Raw genomic sequence first — 21,072 nt, forward strand, 5'->3', positions numbered from 1 at the left:
ATACTGGATGCGTGTTTGTGTCAATTAAAAGCTGCTTTCTTGAGGCACAGACAGAGCAGACTTGTGGGCCCATCAGGGGAAGGAGAAGGTGGAATGAATGGACAGAGTGGCACTGACATACACTACCGTGTTTATCAGATAGCTGGCTGGTGGGAAGCTGCTGTGTGACACAGCGGGCTCAGCTAGGTGCTCTGTGATGACCAAGAGGGGTGCAGTGGGGCTGGGTGGAAGGGAAGTGTAAGAGGGAGGGTATATCTGTATACATATAGCTGATTCACTTTGTTGTACAGCAGAAACTAACACATTATTGTAAAACAATTATACTCCAGTTTTTTAAAAAAATGCTTTCCCTTTCCTGATTTCTGACGTGACCTTGAGGATCATTTTCCTGTTTGTGATTTGTTCTCATTCTTGTAACAATCACCAAAACCATTTGATTTTAGGTATATGGTATAAGAGCTATGTAAACCATTAGAATATCCTATGTAATAATAGCAACGCAATCATTTAAAGAAATTGAAAGAATTTTTCGAAAGTGGCGTGGTTTAGACACATCTTCTCATTTTGTGGTGTGATACCTGCCGTTATACTCTCAGCCGGATTTTCTAGGTGGAATCATTTGTTCAGTCAGGCCTAGTGAGTTGCATCTGCAGTGCAGTTGTGGCTCCCAGGATACAGTTCAGCAGGAATGCTTAGCAATTCTTAATCCACTTATTTGAATGTAGCGTTCAAGCCCCTCTTTCTGTGCTCCTCAGTTCAAATCCTGTGCTGAAGAATATGTGGCCTGAAGGCAAACTGAGCATTACAGAGGTGACCAAGAGACCACTGACCGCTGCCACCTTATTTAAGAATTCTATGATTGCTTTGGTAGACAACCTTGCTTCAAAGGTAAGTACTTTCATTTTAAAATACCTGTTTTATTTCATGGATTCCCTCTTGACATATGTTAACGAGAAAGGTATGTATAATATTTGCTTTTTAGGTAATTATAGTAAATCAAATTGAAGAACATGTATTTTAAATGAATGTTATAACAATTCTTAATACTGTTTTTTTTTGTTTTTTAACATGGCTTGGTGAAACAGTTATTTGTGTTCCAAATGAATGATCTTCTTAAATTTAAGCCTTTTATATTGTTGTCATCAACGGGAAAGTCTTAATGTAATCTTAAAAAAATAAAAACCGTATACTACAGGTATAGTATGTGCCTGATAAAAGAAATTTTAGCCCTGTGCTGAAGACAAGGCCTGGCTTTTAAAAAAAATCTTGAGTTAAATTGTCATGTACCATCCTTATATTGTATCTGAATACAAATTACAGATAAAGTTTTAAGAGGAAGTTTAGTATTTAAGTGTTGTCCTTAGGCTGTTTTAAATAGTTGAATTAAAAAGATGCACTATGGGCCGTCGTTTCTGCTTTTTATTGTTCCTTTGAGATCCCATACTGTTTGATAACCTCAGTCTGAGATTTTCTTCCCCTTGAAGAACAGATTTCTACTCTTAACTGCTGCTGTTGACAAGTTTGATAAATTAGGCAGCATTCTGGGGCTCATTATTTTTAGTTCCTTCATTTTTATCTTTCTCCTGGTGTTTTTCCAGTGTATTTTTTCTTCTTCATTTTTATCTTTTTTTTTTAATCAACTTCCTCTCTAAAAACTTAAATCTGTATTATTTTTGGTTACTTCACTGTGGATAAATTAGGCAAATGCCATAAGAATACATCTCTTCAGTAGCTTTCTGTTCTTTTCGTCAGGATTCTTTGGCCTCAGGTGACAACAAATAAGAACAGTGTGTTGGCTTGTATAATCAAACTGCCAGAAAAGCAGAGAGGGTTAAGGATACCAGAGCTGTAGACCTGAATACCCTTAAGACCCTCCTCTTGTCCCTCAGCTTTTCTCTGCAAGTCAGCTTCAACCTGCCTCATCCAGCAAGAAAAGTGAACCTAGAAGAAAGATGTGGGACACGAGAAAGAGAGTCGCACACAGAAGCTTATAGAATGTACTTTATAAAACACATTCATTGTAAATATATTGTTTGTAAAATATGGTCAAGTTAATTAACCAGAAAAGAGTCATTTTTATTGTCAATATTTGGTAGTTCAATGTTCATTTTTTAACATTTGTTTATTTGTGGCTGTGCTGGGTCTTCACTGCAGCCTGCAGAGGCTGTTCGTTGTGGCATGCAGGCTTTCTCTAGTTGCAGCACAGAGGGGCTTCGCTTGTTACGGAGCCACAGGCTCTGGGGCGCACGGGCTCCAGGAGTCACGGTGCGTGGGCTCAGCAGCTGCAGCTCATGGGCCCTAGAGTGCAGGCTCAGGAGTCACAGTGCACAGGCTTTGTTGCCCTGTAGCATGTGGGATCTGAGTTCCTCGACCGCGTATCAAACCCATGTCCCCTGCACTGGAAGCTGGACTCCTAAGCACTGGTCCACCAGGGAAGTCCTGTTACATTTTTTACATAAAAATTCTAGGACCATTTATCATTTCTGTATGGAGACTTGCATTCAGCTGCTAAACAAATGAACACCACCTCCACCCCCAAATTAATGGATTAAACAGAAGAGACATTTATTTCTCTCTGTATAAATGAAGTACTGAAGAAGGTATCCCAGCACTGGCATAGCAGCTCTAAGGTTGTTAGAGACCCAGGTTCCTTCTGTCTTTCTTCTCTACTATCTTAATGCTTGGCATCCATCCCCCTGGTCCAAGATGGCAGCTGGAGCATCTTCCTTTTTAAAGAGACTTCCTGGAAGCCTCATATAGTACTTTAACTCCATCTCATTTGGTGTACTTAGTTGCCAGAGAACCTGGAAAGTGCCTTTCATTCTGGTTAGCATTGCTCCCAACAAGAAGTAAGTATTCTGTTTCAAAGTAGGAAAAAAGTACTGTATATGAGGTAGGCAGCTAGCCTAGCAGTCTCTGCTACAGCTCCCCAATCTCTGTGTGTAGAGATAGGAAATGAGAGAGGGAGGAGGGACAAGCAAAAGAATAGAGACAACCCATCAGTCCAGAAAGCCAGTAAACCACAAAATTCATGTGACTCACCCTATTGCAGTGTTCATGTTACTGCCATGGTCTGAAACTGAACCTACAATAACACCAAGGTTTTGCTGTGTTGTTCATAGGAGTTATTATATCTAATTAATACTCTGCAGAAAGATTAAGAACAAAAAGGTAGATAAAGACATATCAAGCCCTTTCCCCCAAGAAAACTGGTGAAGGCAATATTAATGTGAGAGAACATAAAATTTAAGGGGGAAATCTATTTAAATACAGATAGACTAGTAATAAAAAAAAGAAAATACTCAATAAAGCCATTTTGAACTAGGTACCTAACAATACAGCCATGATGGTACTTAAATTCTAAAAAGCCAAAAAAAAAAAAAAGAAAAATCCTGAAAAATGTAAAAGGTGGAAAAGGCAAAATTGACAAGTTCACAATTCTAGAGGGAGGTTTTAAACCAACTCTACCAAAAACTGATAGATCAAGCAAAAACCTTAGCAAGAGTGCAGAAGCTTTGAAAACCAAATTTAAACTTTAATCAAAAGATCTCTGTACCCAGGGGATTGGAAATACATATTCCTTTCAAATATACATGGAACATTTTTAAGAAATGACCATAAGCTAGAGCACAAAGGAAGTCTCAACTGTTTCAACAAATATATATACAGGTGTATTCTCCATCCTCACAACAAGTAAAATAAAAACCAGCATTTAAAAAGTGTTTTGTTTTTTTTTTTAATATGCTTGGGAACTTTAAAAAAGTGTTCTCCTAAGTAACTCACAGTTTGAAGAAGAAATCTCAATGGAAACTACAAAATATGTGGAACTGCATGACAAAGAATTCATCAGAATCAGTAGGATACTCCTAAAGTGGTCCACTTGTTATGCCTTTATTAAAAACAAACAAACAAAAAAGGAAGATCAAAAGTAAATGAGATTAGATACAATTCAAGAAGTCAGTAAAGGGGAATCCAAGGAAAATCTAAAGAAAGTGAGAAAATAATTTTTAAATAGCAAAAACTAAAAGTAATAGATCAAAAAATTAATTAGACCTTTTAAAAATTGATTTTAAAAAGAGAAAACAATATTCAGAATGAAAAAAGGTTACAACCTCTATATTACAGAGATTTTTTTTAAGCATCAGACTATTACAAACAGCTGTATGCCAATGAATCTTAAAAATTAGTTTTCTAATAATAGAATGTGTGTGTGTGCTCAGTTGGGTCCAACTCTTTGCAGACCCATGTACTGTAGCCTGCCAGGCTCCTCTGCCCATAGAATTTTCTAGGCAAGAACACTGGGGTGGGGTGCCATTTCCAACTCCAAGGGGTCTTCCCAACTCAGGGATTGAACCTGAATCTCTCATGTCTCCTGTATCGGCAGGAGGAATCTTAACTGGCACCGCCTGGGAGGCACTAGTTTTCTAGAATAATGGTATCAAGATTAACTCAAGAAGAAATAGAAAACCTGAATAAATCAGTAACCTTAGAGATTCTGAATCTCTAATCAGAAGTCTGCCTTCTTCCAACTCTGCCAAGAACTTCAGGCCCAGATGGTCTTATAGATAAGTTTTATAAATCCTTCAAGGAGCCAGTAATTCCTATCATACATACATGGTTTTGGAGGATGGGAAGAAGAGAGGCCACTACTCGATTTATTTTGTGAGATTACTATTACCTTAGTACAAGGTTAACATGAAGAAAATGAAATCAGAGGTGAGTTTCACCTAGGAACATAAACATGAAGATTTTTAAAATACATGTGAGTAATGCATTTGATGGCAATAGGGTGAACAAAGCGGCCTTTTAAAACCAACTGAAAACAACCAGAAAGTTAGGTGAACTATAAAAAACCAACTTCCTGAATACAGTCATGAACTAACGAGAAAGCAAGGAATATGTAGGCCAGGTGCTGAGTGAAGGCAGAAATTAACTGAGGGAAGGGAAAAGTGAGGAGAGCACCATGCTGCTTTCCCCTCTGGGCAGTTGTTGAAGTGGGTACCTTTACGTGCGGGTACCTGTGAGTATGGATGTCCAAGTATTGGGTCCTTGAAGGGAAGCCCAGGGCCTGCTCAGAGTAGGGGATTACAAACCACATGCACACTCACAAGTATGTACACACCAGCTGCACAAAGCTAGGTCTCTAGAGGGTCGCCTCTTCTAAGGGCTAGCTCCGGAAATAATCCCTCACTGTCTGAAAGGAAAACTGCCTGCCTTGGTCTTTGGCACTGAGCCAAGTGGGATGAGTGAACCTCCCTTGAGAATTAATAATCATAAGCCAGCTTTGATGAGATCTGCACTCCAAACTCATACCTAGGTGGCCTGAAAAGGCTGAAGCCAACAATTTAAAGTGGTCCATCCGGGTCTGGTATTGCCCCTGGGCATCTGATGAAAGCAAAGAGAGGAAACCACCTTCATACCAGACTTTAAAGAAATAGAACTTCCACAGATGGTGTTCTAAGGAAAATAAGCAGTTCATAGTAAAGGATCACCACACATATAAAGAAGCAAGACAGGACCCAAGGGAGGTGAGACTAAACACAGACTCATGAAAATGTCTTATACAGAATTATCAGAAAGACTGCCAGAATGTTTAATGTGTTTCAAGAAATGAAAGTCCTAAAAACATGAGAACTAGTAACTGAGAGCAAGTGACTAGGCAATTGATAGAAATAAAAGCTCAATAATTAAAATGTAGAACTCAGTGGATAGATTTAACATTGGTTAAGACAAAGCTGAAGAGAGAATAGGGAAATGAAAGACAGAATTCAAAGAAATTATCCAGAATTTCACTTAGTCCAAGAAATGAAACTTCTAAAAGACATATTAAGAGACATGGAAGATAAACTGAAAAGGTCTAATGTGCATCTAATCGTGGAGAGGAGAGAATGGGCAGAGCAATATTTGAAGAAAAAGAAAAAGAATTTCCAGAATGACGAAAGAGACAGTCAGGAAGCCTAGTGTATCCCAAGTTAGAAAAATTAAAGGAAATCTGCCCCCAATCCTCTAGTGAAACCCCAGAATATCAAAGACCAAGAAAATACCTTAAAAGCAGATTAGCTTTGAAGGAGTAACAGGCCTAGAGAAAATAAATCAAAATTCTATACTGAGAGAGTTTATTTTTCATGAACAACAAAGAATCTTTCTGAAAAAATAAAAACAGAACCACACTAAAGGAAATTCCATGGGAACTTGAATAGAATTTATATCCTACTGTTGTGTGAAAATTATATAAATCTTGTTGTTCAGTTGCTCAGTTGTGTCCAACTCTTTGTGACCCCAGGGACTGCAGCACACCAGGCTTTCCTGTCCTTCACATCTCCCAGAGCCTGCTCCAACTCTTGTCCATTGAGTCAGTCCTCTGTTGTCCCCTTCTCCTCCTGCCTTCAATCTTTCCCAGAATCGGGGTCTTTTTCAATGAGTTGGCTCTTCACGTCGGTGGCCAAAGTATTGGAACTTCAGGTTTATTTCCTTAAGGATTGACTGGTTTGATCTCCTTGCAGTCCAAGGGACTCTCAAAATCTTCTCCAACACCACAGTTCAAAGGCATCAATTCTTTGGTGCTCAACCTTCTTTATGGTGCAACTCTTACATCCATACATGACTACTGGAAAAACCCTAGTATAAATCTTAATTATGTCGAATTGGTTCATAATGCTTTTCAGGTCTACTATGTTCTACTACTCTATACATTCATTCTATTAATTCCTAAGAATTTGATATTGAAACTCCAACAAAAATCTTAATTTATCTACTTAAAAAAATTGTAATATATAGTGGAACTATATGTATGTAAATATATTTCCACACCTATATATGGAAATATATATGTAACTTTATTCTGTCTCCTATAAATGTGTTATCATAGTTTTATAATTTAAAAAATAGATAAAAAGCAAAGAAAAAGGAAATTCTGAAGGATATATATCAGGTAGGAGGATGTCTGATTACTGAATGAAAGTCTGAAATGCAAAATGAAGATCAAAGAAATTGGTAAATATGTGGATGCATATAAATCAACTGACTCTATAAAATAATATTATATTTGATTTAAAATGCAGGTTAAATAGCACAATAGTATATAAACTGGAAGGGTGAGTGATTATATTTCAAGTGTTTAAGGTCCTTGGTTGTTCAGGAAAAGGATAAATGTATTGATTAGCTTATGACTCTCATAAGTACATGTACAATTTTCTAGTGTAGTCATTAAGATAATAGAAATGAGTTTTTAACTTACAAGCTAGTAGTAGGGGGTAGGGGAAGTCAGAATGAGAAAAGAATCATCAGTCCTAAAAAACATAGGAAAGGGAGACAGAATAACATAGGAAAGCTGGGACAAATTAAGATGTTAGAGAAAAATCCAAATATATTAATAAGTACAGTGAATGTAAATGGAGCAAAATTGTCAAATCAGATTAAAGAAAAAGAATACAGATGCATTAGAAAAAGTAGAAGAACCAGAGCTCAAATTGCCAACATCCGTTGGATCACAGAAAAAGCAAGAGAATTTCAGAAAAACATCTACTTCTTCATTGACTACACTAGATCACAACAAACTGTGGAAAATTCTTAAAGAGATGGGAATACCAGACCACCTTACCTGCCTCCTGAGAATCCTGTATGCAGGTAAAGAAGCAACAGTTAGAACCAGACATGCAACAACAGACTGGTTCAAAACTGGGAAAAGAGTACATCAAGGCTATATATTGTCACCCTGCTTATTTAACTTATATGCAGAGTACATCATGTGAAATGCTGGGCTGAAGCTGGAATCAAGATTGCTGGGAGAAATCAATAACCTCAGATACACAGATGACACCAGAAGTGAAGAAGAACTAAAGAGCCTCTTGATGGAGGTGAATGAGGACAGTGAAAAAGCTGGCTTAAAACTCAACATTCAAAATGTACACCCATGGTGGATTCGTGTCAATGTATGGCAAAACCAATACAGTATTATAAAGTAAAATAAAGTAAAAATAAAAAGTTAAAAAAAAAACTCAACATTCAAAAAACTAAAAAATAAAATAAAATAAAATCATAATGATTTAACTTAAAAAAAAAAAAACACTAAGATCATGGCATCCAGTCCCACCACTTTATGGCAAATAGATGGGGAAACAGTGACAGACTTTATTTTCTTGGGCTCCAGAATCACTGCAGATGTGACTACAGCCACAAAATTAGAAGACGCTTGCTCCTTGGAAGAAAAGCTGTGACAAACCTAGACAGCATATTAAAAAGCAGAGATATTACTTTGCCGACAAAGGTCCATATAGTCAAGGCTATGGTTTTTCCACTAATCATGTATGGCTGTGAGAGTTGGACCATAAAGAAGGCTGAATGCCAGAGAATTGATGCTTATGAGCTGTGGTGTTGGAGAAGACTCTTGAGAGTCTCTTGGACAACAAGGAGATCAAACAAGTCAATCCTAAGGGAAATCAATCCTGAATATTCATTAGAAGGACTGATGCTGAAGCTGAAGCTCCAGTACTTTGGCTACCTGATGTGAAGAACTGACTCGTTAGAAAAGACCCTGATGCTGGGAAAGATTGAAGGCAGAAGGAGAAGGGGACGACAGAGGATGAGATGGTTGGATGGCATCACTGACTCAATGGACAGGAGTTTGAGCAAGCTCAGGGAGATGGTGAAGAACAGGGAAGCCTTGTATGCTGTAGTCTATGAGGTCGCAAAGAGTCAGACACTACTGAGCGACTGAACAATGATGATACATTGCCACTTATTAGTGACATCTAATCCTAACAGAAAAGTTGAAAGTTTATGTTTTAAAAGATGTATCAGGCAAATTCTGACATTCCGAAATCGCCTTAATCAAATTTCAGGACCTACAGTGGCTCAGCAGTGAGCTGTCTGCCTTCCCTGGAAGCGCCAACCTGTTTTCCATTCAGCTTGTAACTCCTGAGTTTAACTCAGGATTCCAGACCAGAGTGGAGTCCTGCATCCTAGGACTCAGGCTCCAGCTTTCATCCCCCAAGCCCCTCAAAGCTGCCGGCAGCTGTGCTGAGCGTCACGGCTGCCTCTATAGATCGGCAGACAGTTGCCTCAAAAATAAAAGCAGACCTCAAGGCCAGCTTTATCCCCCCTGGACTTTAGTCTTCTTGGCTATGTTATTAGCTCTTCATGCAATGAAGATTTTGCCCATCCCCCCGTAATTTTGTATAGCACTTTTTTCCTAGTGACTTTCTCAGGAAGGTTGATAGGAATTGCCTAGTCCTTCATCACTGGAAGTGAAAGTCCCTAACTCCTGCTTTTTTGAGCTCACACGGTGGTTTTTTTAATTCAAAAATTCTTAATTACTCATGTATTTTATTGACATATAATTGACATATAACTATCCGTTTTAGGTGTACAACGTAATGACTTGACATTTGTATATTTTGCAAAATAATCACCACAGTAAGTCTAATGAACATCTATCACCATACATAAACCATACATAAACTTTATTATGGCAGAAAGTGAAGAGGACCTAAAAAGCCTCTTGATGAAAGTGAAAGAGGAGAGTGAAAAAGTTGGCTTAAAGCTCAACATTCAGAAAACGAAGATCATGGCATCTGGTCCCATCACTTCATGGGAAATAGATGGGGAAGCAGTGGAAACAGTGTCAGACTTTATTTTGGGGGGCTCCAAAATCACTGCAGATGGTGATTGCAGCCATGAAATCAAAAGACGCTTACTCCTTGGAAGAAAAGTTATAACCAACCTAGATAGCATATTCAAAAGCAGAGACATTACTTTGCCGACTAAGGTCCGCCTAGTCAAGGCTATGGTTTTTCCTGTGGTCATGTATGGATGTGAGAGTTGGACTGTGAAGAAGGCTGAGCGCTGAAGAATTGATGCTTTTGAACTGTGGTGTTGGAGGAGACTCTTGAGAGTCCCTTGGACTGCAAGGAGATCCAACCAGTCCATTCTAAAGGAAATCAGCCCTGGGTGTTCTTTGGAAGGACTGATGCTAAAGCTGAAACTCCAGTACTTTGGCCACCTCATGAGAAGAGTTGACTCATTGGAAAAGACTCTGATGCTGGGAGGAATTGGGGGCAGGAGGAGAAGGGGACGACAGAGGATGAGGTGGCTGTATGGCATCACCAACTCGATGGACATGAGTCTGAGTGAACTCCGGGAGTTGGTGATGGACAGGGAAGCCTGGCGTGCTGTGATTCATGGGGTCGCAAAGAGTCGGACACGACTGAGCGACTGAACTGAACTGATAAGAACTTTTAACAGTCTCTCAGCAACTTTCAAATGTACAATATAGTATTATTAACTATAGCACATAGTATTTTTAAACACATGTCTCATTGCCACCTAGATTATAAGTCTTTTGAATCTAAGGAATGACTTCTTCTAATCTTATCTCTCTTGATACCTCATGGGCTTCCCTGGTGGCTCAGCTGGTAAAGAATCCACCTGCAAAGCGGAAGACCTGGGTTTAATCCCTGGGTTGGGAAGATCTCCCAGAAAAAGAAACGGCTACCCACTCCAGTATTCTGGCCTGGAGAATTCCATGGACTGCATAGTCCATGGGGTCGCAAAGAGTCAGACACGACTGAGTGACTTTCACTGATAACCTCATAAAGCACTCTGAACAGATGGTCAGTAAATTAAATGAACTTTAATTTGCCATTGGCTCTATTTGATACTGTTCAACACAGGCTAAGTAAATGAATATCTAAACCCAGTGTCTTCTGGCTAATGTATATACTGATTAGTGTACTTTGGCAAGGGCTTTCCAGGTGGCACTAGTGGTAAAGAACCCTCCTGCCAATACAGGAGATGCAAGAGATGCGGGTTCAATCCCTGGGTCGGGAAGATCCCCTGGAGGACGAAATGGCAACCTGCTCCAGTATTCTTGCCTGGAGAATCCCATGGACAGAGGAGCCTGGCAGGCTACAGTCCATAGAGTCCCAAAGAGTCGGACACGACTAAGTGATTTAGCAAGCACGTACTTTGTCAAAGGATGTTTTTCTCATAACATATAGGGAGAAAAAGGATTAAAAGTGCCAGATGATAAGATCACTATTAACTTTTGTGACTTAACCTTAGTAAGATGCTTGGAATTTGTCAAATTTAGGATTTCTTAGGTTGAGTCAGTCTGGATATTTATAAGGAGAGAGGAGGCGGCATTTATAAATTGAAACAGAATGCTGATGAAATATAGAGAAAGCATTTGCACTGGATTCCTTATCTGAAGGTTTTTATATTACTAACCAGGATGAAAGGGCATTCCCCACCCCTTAGTTGGGTGTGAGTGTTACCCCTTTCTAGGCATAATCAATCAACACTGGTAAAATTCCACTCAACTGGTTTCTGTTTAGTAAAGTTATTTACATGACTCAAATGATACCTTATACTAAGATTGCCTTGCCCACATGATTGCATAAATTATTGAGTTCAAAATATTTTCTAATTCACACTGTAATTTTCTTTTTGACCCAAGGATAATTTAGAAGTATATTTCTTAATTTGCAATCATCTTAAGTTTCTCTAATTATCTTCTTTCTCTTGATTTCTAATTTAATCTCATTTGATCAGAGGATATACTCTGTGTGATTTCAGCCCTAAGAGATGTAAGTTTTCTTTATATATTAGAATTACTTGCACTTAATAGTCTATACACAGTCGTTAGGTCAAGTTGCCCATCATATTATTGTCCAGTGTTTCTGCATTCTTACAATTACTTTGTTTTTTCAGTGCCGAAATGTGATAAAACCTACTGTAATTCTGAATTTGCCTACTTCTTAATATGCCTTCCATTTTTGCTTTAAATATTTTGTGAATTTATTAAGCTTATTCAAGTTAGAACTATTATATCTTCCTAGCATTTGAGTCATTTATCACTATGAAATCTTTATTTCTGTATTGATTTTTGCCTTAAAGTCACTTTTGCAGGAATAAAATAGTTAAAACTAGCTCTTTTGACTAGGGTTTGCATGGTCTGTCCTTAAAACTTTCAGTCTTTCCATGACTTTATGCTTCAGATATGACTCATAAGTAGCATACAGAGTTAGTTTTGGCTTTTTATTCATTCTGGCCATCTTTGTCCTTTGAATAAATCATTTATTGCATTTACTCTTAACATAGCTACTGTATGTTGTTTACAAATTGACCATCTCCTTAGTGCTTTCTATTTGTCTCTTCTCTGTTTCTTTTTTTGCCCTTCTAACCTTTTTGACTGATTCCTGTGGGTGAAAGGTAAGCAAAATTCTATTCCTTCTGCTTGATATCCTCAGTTAAATTTCTAGCTCTGTTCCTCTGTCCTGACGTATATCAACCATATTACTAGGCAACATCACTTAAGGTAAAAATTACCCCTATTGATAAATTCCACCTGCACTGGGAAAATGAGAAATGTCTGGTGGGAATGTCATACTTTTGGCTTCCCGAGTGTGGTGACTCATGTATTAGGCATGTCCCTTTCAAGGACCCTGGAAGCTGTATCTTTAGAGTTGCTATAAGAGATACTGAATCCTATGGGGTGTGAGGCTTTTAAACCACGGACACTTCCTACATCTGTCTGATACAGACCTCATCTCGTGCCTAAGCTATCACCTGACTGCTGTGTGGGCTGCGACATGACCTTGATTGACACTGCCTGCTGGCAAGCCATGTTCTTGTCCCTCTGAGTATACTCCTGCCAAGTGTGGGCTGTAAATCTTTTGAGTCAGAATGTTTAGTTAGACCTAGGGAGGCATCCTTTCCTTGTACCACCCCTCAACCACTAGTATCACAATGATATTTTATTACTACGCTTATTAACTTTATTATTTTGGAAGATTTACGCCATAATACTGTTTCAGTGGTTACTCAAATTATTATGGTGTCATTTATAAAAATCTAATATTATTTGGTGCTTTTACCTCCTTCCTGGACAATGCAAGGTCCATAAAACATCTTAATTCCATTTGTCTTCCTCCCAACTTATGTGCTATTTTAGTCATGTACTTACAAATATTTATCTCATTTATATATATATGTAAATATATACAATATGTTCATATATAATTTTAAGTCTAAGATGATGACATCACCATCACCATTGTTACTGCTAAGTACTGTTAATATCTGTTTAAATTTCCTCATTTACCCCTTCTTTTTTGACCTTCATCTTGGGCCAATTTTCTTCTGTTTGAATTTTCTCCTGTTGTGTATGAGGCCTGATGTTGACAAATTCCCTGTTTTTGTTTACCTGGAAATGGTTTACGTGTTTTCCTTCTTGAAGAATAGGTTTGCTAGGGTGTGAAATTCTGCACTGGCAGCCTTTTAGCATTTCAAGCATAATATTCATTTGTCTTCTGTATTCCATAGTTTCTTTTGAGAAGTCAGCTATTAGACTGTTTGTTGCTCCTTTAGGTAATAAGTCCTTTTCCTTCTGGCTGCTCTTCTTTGGTTTTCAGAAGTCTTACTGATGTACCTAGGTGACTTTTTTTAATCTTGCATGCAGTTTGTAGCACTTTTTCAGTTTGTTACAGCTTGATTGATTTTCATCAGTTTTGCCAAGTCTTTGACTATTAGCTCTTCAAATATTGCTTCTGTCCCTTTTGTCTCCTCTTCTTGGGACTCCAGTTAATTAAAGCATCTCACTGTATGTCTTCTATGCCTCTTAACCTCTCTTCTTTATCTTCTGTCCTTTTGTCTCTCCATGATCCATTCTGGGAAAATTCTTCTCACTTTCCTTCTAGTTTACCATTTTTTTCTTGAACTATTTCCAATCTACTCTTCTACTGGTCCACTGAGTTCTTAATTTCTACTATTGTAAAGTCATTGGTCTTCTCTTTGGTTTGGTTCTTTTTTATAGTTCTGGTTCTTTAAAACATTCTTAATATTGCCTTTTGTCATCTTGAACATGCTAAATATAGTTGTTTTGATATTTCTATCTGCTAATCCCAACATCTGGACCCCTGCAGATCTTTTTATTTTGTATATTGTTTTGCTATTTCTAATTCATGTTATCTTGGCTTCTTGTATATCTGATTAACTTTTATCTTGTTCCAAACATTTTATTTGCAGAACTATTTATAGAAGTAATTAGAGGGCCATTTTTGTATATAATCTTTGTCTAGATTTCTTTTGCTCCATTTAAGCATCTAAAAGCACTGATATTCCAGAGAAACTATTCTAGTTTGAAGGACTGAAATGATTCAAAGCTGAATCGAGCACTTACATGTGCCAGAGCTATGCCTAATATTTTATATTCTTCATTGCAATGTATCTTTATCATAGCTTCTGACTCTTTCTATTAAATTACTTCTGTTACTTTTAATCATGTTTCTGTAAATACATAAAAACTTGCTGTTTACTTGTCTCAATTACTTACACACTAGTTTTATTCCACTTCTACTCTTCCTGATGAATCCTAAAATATAATAATACAAAAATGTAGCTGAATGCCTGAGAACTTCCAAGCTTAAATTGAAAGGAAAGGAAGAATTTTTCACAAGTCTATGCCTGAGAAATTAGAGTCACAAAGCTTAATTTGACACAGTTAACACTAATTACATGTTAGTCATAGTGTCTTTTTTTAAAAATTTATTTATTTTTAATTGGAGGATAATTGCCTTACAGTATTGTGTTGGTTTCTGCCATACGTCAACATGAGTCAGCCATAGGTATACCTATGTCCCCTCCCTCCTGAACCTCCCTCTCACCTCCCTCCCCATCCCACCCCTCTAGGTTGTCACAGAGCACCAGGTTTGAGCTCCCTGCATCATACAGCAAATTCCCACTGGCTGTCTGTTTTGCACATGGTGATGTGTATGTTTCCATGCTCCTCTTTCAATTCGTCCCACCCTCTCCTTCCCCTACTGTGTCCATAAGTCTGTCTGTCTGTGTCTCCAACTCCTGCCTTGCAAAGAGGCTCATCAGTACCATCTTTCTAGATTCCATATATATGCATTGAAAGAAAGTGAAAGTGAAGTCGCTCAGTCCTGTCCGACTCTTTGCGACCCTGTGGACTGTAGACTGTAACCTACCAGGCTCCTCCGTCCATGGGATTCTCCAGGCAAGAATACTGGAGTGGGTTGCCATTTCCTTCTCCAGGGGATCTTCCCGACCCAGGGATCGAACCCGGGTCTCCCTCATTGGAGGCAGACGCTTTAACCTCTGAGCCACCAGGGAAGCTGTATATGCATTAATATATGATATTTGTTTTTCTCTTTCTGACTTACTTCACTCAGTGTAATAGGCTCTAGGTTCATCCACCTCATTAGAACTGACTCAAATGAGTTCCTTTTCATGTTAGTGTCTTTAGTCCGAGATTTTTCTCCAGTGAAGCTTACCGTTTGCTGGTTTCTTTCTTTAGGAACCATATTACGTACGTTGCATCAAACCCAACGACATGAAATCCCCACAGATCTTTGATGATGAACGCTGCCGGCATCAAGTAGAGTATCTCGGACTCCTAGAAAACGTGAGGGTGCGTCGGGCAGGCTTTGCCTTCCGCCAGACCTACGAGAAGTTTCTTCACAGGTGAGAACAGATGAAACAAAGAAACCCAGTAGCACACTGAGACTTATGGAGTCCTCCCTATGTTAAACAACGCGTCAGCTCACATCAGGCAGTCTAAATATTTGTTGAATGGACAGAATAGCTGAGGAAACTACAGATATGAAAGACTTTCCTAGAATTGGCAGGAAACCCCTCGAGTTTGTGGCTTATGGACCATGAGGAAAAAAACGAATTCTTCATTGGGAAAATATAAGCATGTAGTATAGGAGAAAAAACAAGGATTTTAAGTCACAGGTGGGTTGGAATCCTGGCTATACCACACGTTTGTTGCATGGCCTGGAGCTAGAAATTTAACTTCTTTGTTTCTGCATTTGGAAAATGAGTATAGTAATGCTACCTTATAAGGCTTTTGTTGTGAGAATTAAATTAACCAAAGTGAAAAGCCTAGGTGCCTGGCACATAGTAGATATTCAGTTAATGCTGCTTATCATTACTGAAAAAGATACTAAGTAGATCATCATGGAGGCCCTAAAATTAGTCTCCCTGATTGAATCCTGGCTTTGACCGGGATTTTTGACCTTGGGAAAATCATAAAACTTTCCAGTTGCCTCTATTTCCTATGTGTAGAATGGAGAAAATTAATTTTTTAAATGGGAATAATAATAGCAATTACTTGGTAAGGCTGCTTTGGGTGAAATGAGATAACATATATAAAATAAAACACCTAGAATGGGAACCTGGCATATAGTAATCACTCAATATAAGGTGTCATTGCTATTGTTATTTATTATTGGTAACAATAATGCTCATTGACACCTGGGATCTTAAAAATAGTGTTTTAAATCCCATCCTTTCATTTATTTTAAAATATTTATTCAACATTTCCTATGTTGTAGACTACAGATTTCACAAAAATATGAATGAATAAACAAACACATAAAATATTGGTTGGTGAGGAGTCTCTAAGTAGACAGTAATGAATGTAAGGAGTCAGCCATACAAAGGTCAAAGAAAAAGAGCAGGTGAAGCAGAGGAAACAGTGGAGAAAAGTCTCTCTTGCAGAAATAAGTGTTGTGTTTTAGGGACCAAACATCATCCTGTATGGTTGGAGGATGCTGAGCAACAGGGCAGTGGTTGAGATCAGAGAGATGGATGGGGGCCAGATCATGTTACATGTTGTCATCCAGACTAAACAGTTTAGATTTTGGCCAAGCGTGGTAGAAAACCATTGGTGGATTTTATGCAGAGAGCCACACAGTCTTATGGATGTTTTAAGAGATCACTATGGCTGCTGTGTGAATAGGAAGCAGGGAGACATTTAGAGATGCTATTGCAGGAATCCAGAAGAGGCGGCTCAATGAGAGTGCCCTGAACAAGGAATTACTGTAGATCCAAGAGTAGTGGACTAATTCAGGATAAGTTTGGGGGGAAAGTGGACAAGACTTGCCAGTGGATTGACTCAGTGAGAGAGGAGTAGAGAAGGATGGAGGGTAACAGGTAGATTTTGGCTTAAGCATCTGGATAAGCATAGTACCATTTTCTGAGATAAGAAAGATTGGGGAAAAGAAGTTTGAAGAGGGGGACACAGAACTAGGGCAAAGATGGAGTCAAGATTTGTCTCTTGACTATGTTAGGTTTGAAATGGCTTCTGAATGCCTAGGTAGAAATACAAAATAATCTACTAGACATATAAATTTGGAGTTCTGTGAAGACTTCCAGGCTAGAAATAGAAAGTTTGGAGTTACTGCTACATACATTATATATAAAGTCTTGGGACTTGATAGAAAAGAAGGCCCATGCCAACATTTAGGTTTGTGGTCTGACATGAAAGAACCAGCAAAGAGAAGAGAAGAAGTGACCAACAAGAGAGAAGAAATATCAGAAGAGGGTTAGGTCACAGAAGCCAAGAGAAGATGGCATTTCAAGATGAAAAGTACAATTATATTAAATATTACTATGCCATCAAGTAAGAGAAAAGCAGAAGCTTAACCATTAGACCAGGCAGCACAGAAGTCAGAGGAGAAAGACCTGGTCAGAGCCCCATTTGAGCAGGATGGGAAAGTGAAGTGAGGAGTTGGATGTCCACGGATGTGTGTTGTGAATGAGAACAGAGAGAAATGGAAGCAGCAGCCAGAGTGGAATGTGAAGTCAAGGAGACTCTAGAAAATGTTCAAAATGCAGGTGGCGATGATTCAGAACAGAGAGAGAAACCAGCCATGCAGAAGGGAGGGCCATCACTGAAATAATAACCTCCTTGAGAAGGCAATGAATGAAATCCCAGCACAAGTGGAAGGTTGGTCAGCTTTAGATGGGAGCAGGGATCCTTCTCCCCTAGCAACAGGATGAAAGGCAGAGAATATGAAAACCAAGGCAGGAAGCCTCAAAGGCCAACTGATGCACAAATGAAGGTGTTCCTATCTGACTGCTTCTATTTCTTCTTGAAGTATGAGGCAAGGTCGTGAGCCTGAGAGTGAGGATCAAGAGAGGTGGTGAAGGAGGTTGACAAGGAAACAGAAATACTCATTTTAGAGAGTGGGAGAGCTTTCCCACTGTCCCCCAGTGGTTTTGCTACCAGGAAGACCTGAGCACCCATTTGAGGTTTCAGATTGTCAGTGTATAGTGAGACCCTGCCCCCCCACCCAGCATCAGCTTTTGTTCTCCAGCAGTGTTCAGCTACTTGTGTGCAGAAGTGAAAGAGATTCACGCTAATTGGAGACTCTTGGAATGAATCAAACTTTATAGCAGAATAGCCTAGAAAAATGAGACAATTTTCTATTGTTCAGAAAGTCATGCTCAAAACTGATCATTTTCTTTATTGAGATCATGCTGTTCTTTAAATTTGGTTTTTCTTTTTTATTGAGGCTCTAGAGTAGGAATGTGTTCATTCTGTCTTGATTTCAGTGTCAAATGATGTTAATAGGAAGATTACTCATCCCTTGTCATTACTCAGAATTCTAGCAAGTACTCGATGGTAGTATTTATTTCTGTGTTGTCACCTATTGAAGATCAGCAGAAGTCAAGTATTAGAAAGACAGGGTGGGAATGGGCAGCTATAGGATGGGGCTGAACCGAAAGAATTATTTATCTAAAATGTGTATTTATCTAACTAAAAAATATCATGAGACAAAGAGGAAGCCATGGAGAGTAGTTGAAGTAAGAGAATAAGCAAGCTTGACTTGGCGGGGACAAGGAATTTTGCAAGTGCATATCCTTACTCACTTTTAGTCTGTTGCTGTACTTATTTTACTTTCAACTCAAGATGCTTGGTGTGTTTTTTTGGCAAAGAAGACATGCTACAAGGATTGGATTATGTTTTCTAATACTCATGTAAAAATAGAAAAGGTTCAAAAGAACCTATGAATTTCAGATATGATAGTCTGAGGAGTACAATCTTAAATCTCCCATTCCCACTCCAGAACATCCCCCATTGATATAAAATATGTGTATTTAAAGCCAAGTAAATGCACAGCCACACTATGAAATCAAAGGAGGGATGCTCAGTGAGCCTTAAAGATGTGAATCACTCCTAAATATGATATGAGGCAGACATGCAGACCCAGAAGCATGCTGAGGTCACAGATTTAAGGAAAGACTGCCTTGTGAGGCTTCAGCTGGCGTTCAGGAGACATCTCAGCTACAGTCTGGAGTTTATCCCAGCTGCAGCACTGAGAGGTTGCTGTAATGGCCAGGACAAATAACCACCTGAGCAACTGCAAGGGAAACATCATAGGTATATTGGCCAAGATTCAGGAAGCAAAAGTAGCCACCTTACAAGAGGCCAACAAAGGCCAAGACGTGCATGTAGGAAGAAGGATTCTAGGGTAGGAGATGAGATAACAATCAAACATCTGAGAAAGAACAGACCAATGAGAAAGAACCAATAAGCTCAACAAATGCAAAACCTCTGCCCCAAGGAACTAGAGCAAGGAGCAGAAGACCTTGCAAAAAGCCTATTCATATTCTCAGAGAGATAAAGGAGAGAATTTTGGTCCTAAAGTAGGAATATGAAGTTCAAAACAAGAACAGGTTGTTGTTTAAAAGAAACAATTGGGGATTTGGAAAATGAAAACCAAATTAAGCACAGTTGGAGTGAATTGTCCATCGATAGAATGAGCCAGCAATTTATAGTGTCATCATACAATGGTTACAAGTCAGCATTAAAGAGAATGAACAGGGACTTCCCTGGTGGTCCAGTGGTTAAGACTCCACTCTTCCAATGCAGGGGGCGTGGGTTCAATCCCTGGTCAGGGAACTAAGATCCCACATGCCATGCAGTGTGGCCAAAAAAAAAAAAAGAGAGAGATAATGAACAGCTGATACTACAACAGCAGCATGGATGAATAAAACATTATGTGAAAAGGCGTCACCAGAGAGTACATACTTTATGCTGCCATTTATATGAAGCTCATGAACAGAAAAAAATCCAGAGCAGTGCTTTGCTTTCGGTTGAGAGTTGGCTGGAAAGGGGGAAAGGTAGTGGGGGAGCTCTTTGTGACTGTGTAGGTGATCTTCATCTTGGTGGACATGTCAGTTTCATGAGTGTACACATTTTTCAAAACTTACTGAATTGTGTATTTAAATGTGTGCGTTTTACTATACATAAAATTTGCCATAATTAAAAAAAATTTTTTTTTCAAACTCAGTTCAGTTCAGTTCAGTCGCTCAGTCGTGTCCAACTCTTTGCGACCCCATGAATCGCAGCACGCCAGGCCTCCCTGTCCATCACCAACTCCCGGAGTTCACTCAGACTCGCGTCCATCGAGTCAGTGATGCCATCCAGCCATCTCATCCTCTGTCGTCCCCTTCTCTTCCTGCCCCCAATCCACTAAACTTCTTTTAAATGAGTTAGTGAGCTAGAAGATCGAGCTAGAATATCAAGCTGAAGACTTCTCCCAGACCTCATCACAGAGAAAAAGAGATGGAACGTTCTAAAGAAAGGTCACACCAAGTGTAAGTTTGATCCAGGAGGGCCAAAAACCATTTAGCAGGAGCACTAGAAGGAAAGAAGAGTCCAGGGGTCAGATTGAAAGAATACACCAAGTGTAAAACATATGAATTTTTTAAATGAACTTACATTATGTTCACTTTCAGAACTCTAGGCATAATGAAAAATGCTTAGATTTCCCAAGAAGAAAGGCAAACTACCTATGAGGAAATGAGACTCATACTGTCATCAGACTTCTCATTTGCAACATTTAGTGTAAACAGACAAAGGAGCAGTATCTTCACGGTGAAAGGGAATGAAGTTTACACTTAGCATTTTATTCCATGCCAAGTTCAAGAGTGTGGGTAGGGAACTTCCCTGGTGGTCCAGTGGTAAAGAGTCTGCCTGCCAATGCAAGGGACACAGGTTCCATCCCCGGTTCGGGAAGATTGTATATGCTGTGAGGCAACTAAGCCTGTGCCCCACAACAAGAGAAGCCACTACCGTGAGAAGCCCGAGCATTGCAACTGGGGAGTAGACCCCACTCGCTGCAGCTGGAGAAAACCCACCTGCAGCAGTGAAGACCCAGCACAGACCGAAAAAAAGAGAGTGGGCAGAATGAAAACAAAATAAATTTCCTGTCATATATAAGTTCAGAAAGTTTACTATCCCTAGACTCCCCTGAA

At 39.0% G+C, this 21,072-nt stretch overlaps 1 protein-coding gene across 1 annotated transcript in view; it reads left to right on the forward strand.

The window, feature by feature from the left end:
- Nucleotides 1–21,072, forward strand: part of MYO1D (myosin ID) — a 359,595-nt gene that overhangs the window by 142,631 nt on the left and 195,892 nt on the right. Inside the window, exons 14-15 of the mRNA XM_052657133.1 lie at nucleotides 756–888; nucleotides 15,317–15,483. Of these exons, the coding sequence (XP_052513093.1) occupies nucleotides 756–888; nucleotides 15,317–15,483 (300 nt within the window). The remainder of the gene's footprint in view (nucleotides 1–755; nucleotides 889–15,316; nucleotides 15,484–21,072) is intronic.

The sequence above is a fragment of the Budorcas taxicolor genome, chromosome 19 (genome assembly GCF_023091745.1).
Source record: "Budorcas taxicolor isolate Tak-1 chromosome 19, Takin1.1, whole genome shotgun sequence".
Taxonomy (NCBI): Eukaryota; Metazoa; Chordata; class Mammalia; order Artiodactyla; family Bovidae; genus Budorcas; species Budorcas taxicolor.